Raw genomic sequence first — 10,420 nt, forward strand, 5'->3', positions numbered from 1 at the left:
TGTGAAGATAACGTAACAGAGGGGATGTTTTGCTATGACGTCACACAAAGAGCCTGAAAAACATGCAATTAGTGCAAAAAAGTTTAATAAACACACAAATAAAAACATTTACAGCCTCTTGAATAATATTAAGTTAACATTTAGGAATACTACCAAGCTCTATTTTTCATATAAAGAGGTTAATGTGCATGTCATTAATGTCAACACTGATAAAAGGCCTTCTAGCAGTCTGTACACTGTTATTAGCTTTAACACAGGTGTATAAAATGTTTGCAACGAAGGTTGCAAAAATAATCTGAAAATCTCTTTTTACAGAATTGGGTCACAAGTTTCAATAGGTCACTCTGCTTCTTTGTGAATAATTCAACGTATGTCATCTTGTTTTCCACCGTTTCCAGAGGAGAATAAACTGGGAGCCTCAGGGAGCGCCATGCCGGGGCTTTTTCTGTTCCACAGCAGCAGGACGGGCTCTGTTTGGGTTCTTAGGACCTCTCATTAAGGTGGCATGCTGCTTCACCAGGAACCGTTTATCTGAGCTGCACTGTAGGGGGACAACAGCAAGAATACACACGTAGTATTAACACAAACAGGACAGAAGCTCATAAAGCGCATATAAAAGTTAAAATGTCGAGAGCCAAGTTAAACGAATGTTTCCTTCTTTCAAAAAATGAACAGAAGGCTCAGTTTTCTTTGCGTCATGCTAATCCTGACATTGAACAGGATTAAAATGAAATGTGAAACGTTACCCACTTTTTAAGACTAGGTAGAAACCCTGTAAATTTCATATCGGGATCCTATAAGAAATATCAGAGTTAAACATTATTTGGAAGCTTACCATAATCAGCATGTCTTTAAGCCTTTCGATTGCTTTCTGGTTGGCGCGTCCTCGTGACACATACGACGTCAGGATGATGCTGAGGACACAAAATGTTACATTTTCATTTCACATCATATCTAATCTCCAGTGGATCCTATCAGATTAATGCAGAGTTGATGGACAGCAACCACACAACATGGTTGGCAGCTTGCGAAAGTATTTATACCGCTTCCAAATAGACTTCAGTGGGTTTTATGTGATGTAGCAACACAAAGTCAATCATCATACATACAAAGTCAATCATCATACAAGAAAGGGAAAGCATAGTTTTCAAAATTGTTGTACAAATAAAAATCTGGAAGCTGTTATAGTTATTCAGCCATTTTGAATCAGTACTTCATGAAGTTTGTAACATGATAAAATATGAAGAGATGTCCAGGGTGTTCTGGTGCCACCTGTTGGTAGTAACTCATTCTTCAGACAGGTAAAGCTGCATACGTCATTGTGATAAAAGATGACGCCTAATGTAACTTACACCTCAGCTAGCAGGAGAGGCAGGACAAAGGCTTGTGAGGACAAGTACTTGAGAACGTTCTGGACTGAGCTGGGAAGACTTATCACGCAGGTGTGTGTCACGGTAAGTACGGTTTCATTTTTAAGAGGACCACAGGAGATCCTGAAGCAGGAGACAAAGAGAAAAATCTGTATCAAAAAAAGGTTGGTAAAAAAAACACACACACACACACACGCACACGCACGCACACACACAAACACACACACACACACACACACACACACACACAATTTGAATAATTTTAGATGGGATGCTGTTCTTGAAACATGTAGTGTCAAAAGAGTAACGGAACAATGCGTACGTGTTTGTTCCCCCGACCAGGTGGAAGTCAATTATCGGTGCGGCTGCAGCCATGAGGAGACCCAGCAGCAGCATGAAGTGGAATAAAACCGAAGAGCTGGAGGCTCGAAACATCCGCTGCTCCGCCTCACAACACTGCAGGACATCAAACTGAAAAAACAGAGATATGAGTTTTATTCCCACTTCACCGCCGCCAGTGCTTTAAGGCTGCAGATGAAAAAAGTTGCAATCAATTACAAAAAGTAACATTTAGATATTTTTTTTAGTGCCAAATGTTTACGAAAGGGGTAATATTTATCTCCATTATTAGGATAACCATCCATCCATCCATCCATCCATCCATCCATCCATCCATCCATCCATCCATCCATCCATCCATCCATCCATCCATCCATCCATCCATCCATCCATCCATCCATCCATCCATCCATCCATCCATCCATCCATCCATCCATTTTCTATTCACCCTTTGTCCCTAATGGGGTCAGGAGGGTTGCTGGTGTCTATCTCCAGCTACGTTCCGGGCGAGAGGCGGGTTCACCCTGGACAGGTCGCCAGTCTGTCGCAGGGCAACTATTAGGATAACCATTTTTGTATAATTTTTTGACTGGTATCCAAATGGAGGAGATCGTCTAAGAAACAAGAACAGCAGCAGCTGTGAACACAAGGACTCCTGTCTTAGTAGCTCCAAATATCATATTTATAAAACTAAAGAAGTTTACTTTTACCAAACACGCTGTAATTTAAGCTAACATTGCTAACATTGTTATAAGCTTTATAAGCTTCTAAGGGAACTAGAAACATCTTCAATCATATATACTTAAATAAAATATATACATTTTACTGCATAAAATCTGCGTGCCTACCACCCAGTTGCCTGGTTTCATTAGTTAAATTTTTAAAAAGTTTCATTAGAAATATTAACAACACAAGTGGGATGCATTAGTCAGGCATAACATTACGACCACCGGCAGGTGAAGTGAAAAACTTTGCAGTGATTATCTATTCATGACAGAACCCTTCTAGTGGGTGGGATGTGTTGAGCAGCAACAACGCCCGCGGATTAAAATGGTAAAGAGGTTTGTGCTGTTTACGAGATAGAAAATGCACCAGAGTTCGTTGAATGCAGGGCTGCACAGCCACAAACCAATCAGGGTCCTCACCCTGGTCATAATGTTATGCCCGATCAATTTATTTGATCATGCGAATCTCTTGTTTTGGTCTGCTACCATTTGGATGTAGAATATCGCCAACAGGCTGACCACTCCGATCATAGGCAGCAGGGGGCAGTAGTAGACTCCCACCCACAGCACAGTTTGGATGTAGACCAGATCCAGAACTTTGAACGGGATCAGAAACCGCTGCCTCCCGCACAGCCGGACCAGCAAGCAGTTTGGGCGCTTCTTCTGCAAAAGCCTGCCAAACAGCAGGAACACAAGCACATTCATCAGCTTGGTAAAGAAAAAAGGCATAGAGCATGCATAGGCTTTCTGTAGGAATCATCGCAATGACTATGAAAGGAACTGAGTGATCTCAAGCCAACCCACTTCCTGGGGAAGTTCACCAGAAAAGTGTTGCAGAAAGTGGTGAGGAAGTTGAAGATGCACAGTTTGTACATCTCAATGCCAATCTGGTTTTCTCTGCACAGACGCTGAAAAGAAACACACACAGCAACAACAGAAATTAAGTCAAAAGGAGAATTTTTTGTTTGTTTGTTTTTTGAAAAAAGTGCCAGTAGTTCAAGCAGAGTCAAACCAGAGTCTGCGCTCATAATGTATGCCAATAAATTCTAAATCTTTAAGCTATTACCAAGTTTAACAAAATAACTCAGATTGGGTTGGTTTTATGAAGGTAGAATATTACGTACTCCATTCACTTTCACTTACATTTTCTACTGATGTTGGTGTTTTGAAGAGGAAAAATAAGTAGATCCCCAGGGAAGCCAGCTTCAAGAAGATACTCCTGAATAAAAGACACGGTGAACCCTTGTGGCCATGTGTGTGTAACCTTTACAAGGTGTTTGTCTCCTTCTGCCTCTCACCTCACAAGTGTTACATTTACTTGAACGGTTAGAGAGTAGTCCTCGAAAGATGAGATCTTGCGGAATACCTGAGGGAGGACTAGGTCCACAAAGGTGATGGTGATGGGAGAAAGATAATGAAGGAACAGCTTGAGAACCAAAACGTCGTTCGACTATGAAAAACAGACATTGTCAATTTTTTCAAACAATATTTAGTCATGCATTTGCTGCAGAAATACAAAACTTAGGGCTGAACTCCTTACCTCTTTGAGGGAGACGTTTGTGGAGAAGACGATGAGGGTGAAAGCTCCACCGAGCAGAAAGACAACGATCAGGTTCAGGACAGACCTCAGCAGGTAGAGGCGCAGCTTTTGTCCCAGAGTCCTTTGAGCCTTTCTCAAGTTAAACATCATCTCCTCCAGGAAGAGCTGCCAAACGGATTTTTGCAGTATAAATGTCTAGATCAATTTTTACTGTAGGTCAACAAGATGCACAAGAGTAACTTCCTTTAGTGTGATTTTTACATAGTAATAAAGATCACGCCTAAATGTTGCTACACGTCATTTTAATTTCTTTTGGAGATAAGGGGAAAAAAACACTTTCCTAGTGAGGCCTGAGGTACAAATTCAGTCGATAAATAAGCCGTTTGCCTCTTGCAATGTTTTGTTTTGTTTTGTCAAAATAAGGTATTAAATACTTTAAAGCTGCAGTAAATTTTTTAAAATGTTTTTTTACATAACATTATGCTCTGACAGTATGAAACAGATCATCTGAGTCTTCCACCTCCTCCCAGTGCTACTACTGCCATCTCTCTGAAACAACCAGTCAGAACCAGGAGGAGGGTCTTAGAGCTGTCAATCATACCCGTGTATGTACCACTCACACCGTCTGTCCTTTCTATCTGCTATGCATTAGGTCCCATCAACAGAGCATGTTGTGGATGCTAAGGCTAGTTAGCGTAGCCACTGATGACGGTGGATAAGGAGTTTTTCTGCAACCTGTTTCGCTGCCATTAGCACTTTAAGCAGAGGATACACAAGACCCTCCTCCTGCTTCTGATTGGTTGTTCCTAACAAATGGAAATAGTAGCATTGGGGAGGAGGTGGAGAAACTATGTGTTTCCATAGTTATCTGTCTCTTGTCATGCCGTCAGGACGTATAAAGAAATATTTTTAACAAAGGTTACATATTGCAGCTTTAAGTGGTTCAAAGTGTCTCCCGAGTGACACATTTGGTCAAATCATATATAAAGAAGACAACAATACAACAGAACAAAAATGTCAATAGAAAGAAAGACAATTTAGTTATTGAGTTAATTCAACTGAGAATGAAAGAGGGACCAAAGCTTCAAAATAACAAAAATATTCAGACCACACTTATTTGAAATAATCAATATGTTTGGACAGTTGTACATAGAAGGGTAGAATGTACTTTGTTTTGTTTTTTGCTTTTTGGCACATTGATAGGCATTATTTTGTTTTGTTTTTATTAATACTATTGAGCTGTGTTATTAACCAGCTTCTGATTTCTTAGTTTTCTATATATTGTGGATCTTCAAAACATTACACGCCTCTGCAAAAAGATTTCCATCAGGAGTATTGAAATGGTTGCATTCTGGCCAGACACCTCTTAGCTTTCTATTATTTGGTTCACAGAAGAGTTTCAAACCGTTGCTGTGAAGACTCTTCTGTTTCGTACACACTGCGTGTTGCCTCCATTTTGTTTCCTAGCATCAGGTCGGCTGCCGTGAGCATGGCAGAACAGGAGGCTGTCATCTGCAGGTGTGTCTCCTCACTCACCTTGAGGTCATTCCTGATGAAGCTCTGCTTGAGCTTTGCAGACTCTGAATGCTGGATGCTGTAGTCCCAGCCACAAAAGACCTTAAAGCTCACATTCATGCTGGTTCGCTTCTCGAGCATCCAGGTGTGCTTGTAGCCAACAGTTGTTCTGTAAGAGGAGAAAAAATGTACACACCAAGGATTAAATGTCTGAGAGGTTTGTGTGATGTAGAAAAATTTTATTGTTGCACGTCATTTTTCCACCTTCTATTTGACATAATCCTGCAGAAATGAACTGTAGCTTGATTTAACAATGTTTGTCCACTCTATAGCAAAGATTTTCTAAATCTGTGAAACTGAGAGAAAACCTCTGGTTCCCAAATTTTTCATCATATTTACCAATTTCCTCTGGTAAAACACATTTCTGCTGGTTTGGTCGTATGATTGAACTCAGCGTTGTGCAGAAACGTAAAACCTCTCTTCATTTGTAGCGTTTTATGAACTGAAAGTTTTGAATCAAAACTGCTCACACATTCCTCCACCCGGCCAAAAAAAAAAAAAAAATAGCCATTCTATCTGAAGAAAAGTAATCTCAAAGCATGATGCTTCCTCCATCGTGCTTTACTGCGAGTTCTGTTAAAGAGGTGCGTTGCTTTGGTTCTGAGGCCCATCAGACGGGAGCACATTCTGAAATAGGTTTCTGTTTTTCAGAATGTTTTCTTGTCAAGGTCTGAGTGTTTTCTGTGGAAGAAAAGACATCTGTCTTCTGCTCCACTGTTTGGTGCAGAAAAATGGAAAATAGAAGAAATTGATGACACAATTGTGCGCTTCTCCTCAGCCTCTGGGCTAATTTTTATATATATATATATATGTACGTGTATAATTTTTGGAGAAACTTCAGGGGATTTTTTATGTAGTTTAATCCTATTTTCTGAAGTCATTGTTGACTAGCCTCTCTGCGGAGCGACAGCTACATAATGTAGATTAAAAAAAAAAGTGCATCTTTCCCGTGACAGACACCTCCAGACCAAGAGACAGTTTTGATCAAGTCGCATAGATTTTGTCCTGTCAACATTTGCTTTTCAGTTACATTTTACACTCTAGCTAAAAGAGACAAAAGCTTTAAAATGAATTTTTGGGGTTTAATTTTTAAAGTCTGGCATTTTAACAGGCACATTTCTGAGATCCCATGTAAACGGAAGATGATTGATGTTTCTGCAGCACTGCTCTGGTTTACCAACCTGCGGACCACCATGATGAGACTAAGGACGATGATGCTGAGGATCCCAGCCAGGTACAGCAGGGGTGTGTTCAGGCAGTCGAGATCCAGAGAGCCTCTGGTGTAAAAGCCAAAGAAAACAGGCGAACGAGCCAGAAATCCCTGGTTTAAAAGAAGCAGAAGATGTGCTGATGTGTGGCATGTAGCAGGTATCTTTTGTTTTAAATTAAAATATGTTTACATGGCTTTTCCTCATGTCTGTAATTTTGTGTTAGCATTCATGCTCAGAATAATAACTCCTACCGATCCCAGGAGGAAGTCTAACACAGAGTCGTTTCCGCCAAATCGCAACGATTCTGTGAAATAACCGAGATTTAACTCCACATATGTCTCGACTGCATTTCTGCTTCATACTTTATACCAGAGGTGGGTTAAATATAACTATACCTCTGTTGTTTGTGCCATAAAACCCTGTGGGCCCCAGGATGAAGCCCCCGATCAGAGCACAGTGCAGCAGGTTCAAGTAGATCAGATATCTGAGGAAGACAAAGTAGGACTTCACTCCGACGCCAAACCTCCCTGAAAATCAACAAAAAAAAAAAAATAAATAAACAGGATCAAAAAGGTGCGAGAAAGAAACGCAGGTTTTCAGATTTTCTGTTACCTTGAATTTTGTGGAGCGTCTGTTTCCAAGGCAACAAGCTGGCTCCCGCCTCCCTCATGTGAGCCCAGACCCTCTTCCTGTTGATGCTCTGGCTCCGCCTCCATGACTCCCAGAAACCAATATTGCTGATCTGCATTTTCCTCCTTTCCCTAATTAACAGCAGATGTGTATTTTTACATCCTGAACTTTTGCTGTTTGAAATTCACTCAACTGCAGAAATACGTCCAGAACTACAGCGGCCACTTCAGCTTCGAGACTCCCACTAAAGTTTCTTTAGAAAATGGTTGTCTGACAGCACTGAACTGAAAACAGAAGATATATATTTAGCAAAAGACAGTAACTTCTACTTTGAAGAATTTTTATTTATTTATTTTTTTTTTTTTTTAGCACCAACAACTAATAATATTTGAATCAAGTGCAAGTGGTGACCCCTTAATTTTACTTTACATTTGCTCCAGAAGTTCCACTTTTAGAAAACAGGCTTTTACAGTTCTATAGGTTTTTAAACAAGTTTAGAATAATATATATATATTCATAAAATTTTTCCACCTTGCGCTCCTCTTCCCCTGCATACAAATGGTCAGGTTCCGCAGTGCCTGCAGAGACTGCTTGTCTCTGGGTCCTCTTGACTGGTTCTCAGTGCTGACGGTCTCCCCGGGTTGCGGGCCACCCTGGTGGACCTCGCTGGTATCATAGCTGTCCTGCTGGGACCGGACAGCCTGGACACTGGGCAGCAGGTCAAATATCTCTGTCTGGTAGTACTCACATGAGTCTGACGACAGGGTGGACACGACGCTTTCATCTGTCAGGACAGCAACAAGTAAATCAGCACAATGTATGTTGAATTCATACAAAACAGAAATCCATTCCTGCAGGATTTAGGGAAATTTAGGAAAAATTGGTCACCGTATCTCAATTTTTAACAACATTTTTATCTTAATTCAGATGGATGATGGCACAAGTCTGGGACAGGTTAAAGCAATTTAACAATATAGAGTCCTGCCAAAGCTGAATTAGTTTTCAACCTTTTGAAAAATCACAAGCTTTGGTGTAATTTCCTGAGATTATTTGCCTAAGCGTAAGTTTGTCTGTCCAATAATAGCTATATTTTAGCTTTATATTATTGTTCTATTTGTTGTTAAATAGAACAATAATCAGAGGCTCAGTAGCAAATCTACATCTGAACAACTAAAAAGAAAGGAGTCGAGTCAAAGTCCAGCACATCGCCATCATCTTCAGCCACATTCTGATTAAAAGGAGAAAAGGTGACTTTAGGTTTGACTTAAAAGTCTAGTTTTGAGAATAACTAAACACAGACTAACCAGCTGAACAGACAGCCAAGCACATAAACTTTTGTTTCATGAAACAGTGCAAAACACATGGCTTCCTGTGAACATGATGCCTGTGAGATAATAATTCTGATCGCCTTACACACATTTACGAGCTCTCTCATCTCACTTTGTCACACACACCGAGTCGAAATATTTAGATTCTTATTACCTGACAAGAGTCTCGTGAAGTTCACTGTTTTCTGGCCCTCCATTTTCCCCCCCGCACTTCCTCTTTAATTGCAAACTAAGCTGTCCGTCTTTGTAAGCAACACATACTGTCGACTTCTGTACTTGAGCTGCAACTCAAAGTTTCAAAAAAAGTGAAAAGTCACTTCCGAGGCTTGCATCAGAATACCATGCTTCACGCCTCGCAGCGGACGCCATGCAGAAGTGCTTCTGAACAGCTGACCGGCTCTGTCTCATGCTACTGGGACTGCTTCCGTTTCTCAGGTGTAAAATTGGTCCAAACTGAGCCTGGAGTTTAACAGATCGCAGGAAGTCACATGACAGGATGCAGACTGTTGAGTTCACTTGACAAAAAGAAATGCACACACACATACACACACAATGGGCTGGTAAGGGGAAAAAAAGCACAGAGAGGTTTAGGGAAGTAATAAGATGAAACTTTGATGTATGCAGACATCTTGACTCATTATTGACTGTGATGAGTTGTTTAAATTCAACAAAAAGTTAGTAGTAATGATCTTAAACTGAATTCTTTTTTTTAGCACAAGTTCCAGCTCTGTCTTGTCACAGTGAGTAGTTTCCACTCTGGCTAATTAGAAAAGAAGATCACAAGCTTTTTAGGCCAAAGCTCGACTTCATTGCATCGTCTCAGGGAGGCTGTTCACCGTTTACAGCCAGTGAGTGATGGGGGAAAAAAAGGAGGTGATGAAACACGAAGGCTTTTTACACCCACTTTCAGGAGACCACAAAGACATTTGAGGTTTCCAGTCAATACATTCTTAAATGGGTGTCAACGTCATTTCTTAGCTGCTGTTTCCACATGATTGGTTTTCATTCTACTGAAACTGTCAAAGACGCACTCTGCTTGGCCAGAAACAAAGGGATGCTAGAGTTTAGCTATGAGACAAGGAATGGAAACAGAGAGGAGAGAAGTTGTTGAGCTTTTGTTCAAAGTATACTTGGAGAAGAAGTGGAGAGTTAGCAAAGAAAGTATTTACATATTTTTACACGTGGAAGCAAAAATAAAAGACAGAAAACCTTATTTGTGTGTGGAAAAGATATACTGGTCAAGTATATATATATATTTTTTTTTTGCATACAAAACCTCTTCTGCAAACAACTAAAAAACTAAAATAAGTCTATAAATGTGATTCACACTAATTAAAAGTTGTTCAAATGAATCTGCCCATCACCATTAATAACCCCAATCATTGAGCCCGGTGATGTACAATGGGAAGTTCTGACTTTGGTGGGTTGAACACATATTCATCCCATACTTTTCAGGTCCTAATTAAAATAATTTATCAATTTTACTCACATAATTATGCTCTTCTTTCTGTTTGTTTAAACATTTTTCAAGCGGAGACCTCAGGAACTGATCGATTAGGAGTGTCATTTGGGTCCTTTTGACCCAAATGACACCTGTTTTCATTTTAAAATGATCATTGCCTGGTTTGGAAATATCACAATTAAGGGCTCAACTACATCAGTTACGGTGATAAAAGTGGGTCACTTCCGCAAAAACACACTA

The 10,420-nt window shown here is 40.2% G+C and overlaps 1 protein-coding gene across 3 annotated transcripts; it reads right to left on the reverse strand.

Annotated features, from left to right (window-relative positions):
- Positions 1-68: 68 nt before the first annotated feature.
- tmc8 (transmembrane channel-like 8) lies at positions 69-10,393 on the reverse strand. 3 transcript variants are annotated; one of them, XM_044114279.1, is made up of 17 exons: positions 10,208-10,393; positions 8,873-9,177; positions 7,922-8,174; positions 7,373-7,521; positions 7,156-7,287; positions 7,012-7,064; positions 6,731-6,870; positions 5,511-5,658; positions 3,975-4,139; positions 3,733-3,884; positions 3,578-3,653; positions 3,239-3,342; positions 2,921-3,107; positions 1,693-1,841; positions 1,353-1,493; positions 836-914; positions 76-541 (listed from the first exon to the last, which is right to left on the reverse strand). In XM_044114279.1, exons 2-17 carry the CDS (start codon positions 8,913-8,915, stop codon positions 419-421), a joined length of 2,094 nt encoding a protein of 697 aa, XP_043970214.1. In that variant the 5' UTR covers positions 8,916-9,177; positions 10,208-10,393; the 3' UTR covers positions 76-418. The 3 variants fall into 3 exon arrangements, with proteins under 3 accessions (XP_043970213.1, XP_043970214.1, XP_043970215.1); XM_044114278.1 differs by lacking the exon at positions 10,208-10,393 and having other exon boundaries at positions 69-541; XM_044114280.1 differs by lacking the exons at positions 8,873-9,177; positions 10,208-10,393 and having other exon boundaries at positions 7,156-7,244; positions 7,922-8,059.
- Between the last annotated feature and the right edge of the window lie 27 nt (positions 10,394-10,420).

The sequence above is a fragment of the Gambusia affinis genome, linkage group LG04 (assembly GCF_019740435.1).
Source record: "Gambusia affinis linkage group LG04, SWU_Gaff_1.0, whole genome shotgun sequence".
Classification (NCBI taxonomy): Eukaryota; Metazoa; Chordata; class Actinopteri; order Cyprinodontiformes; family Poeciliidae; genus Gambusia; species Gambusia affinis.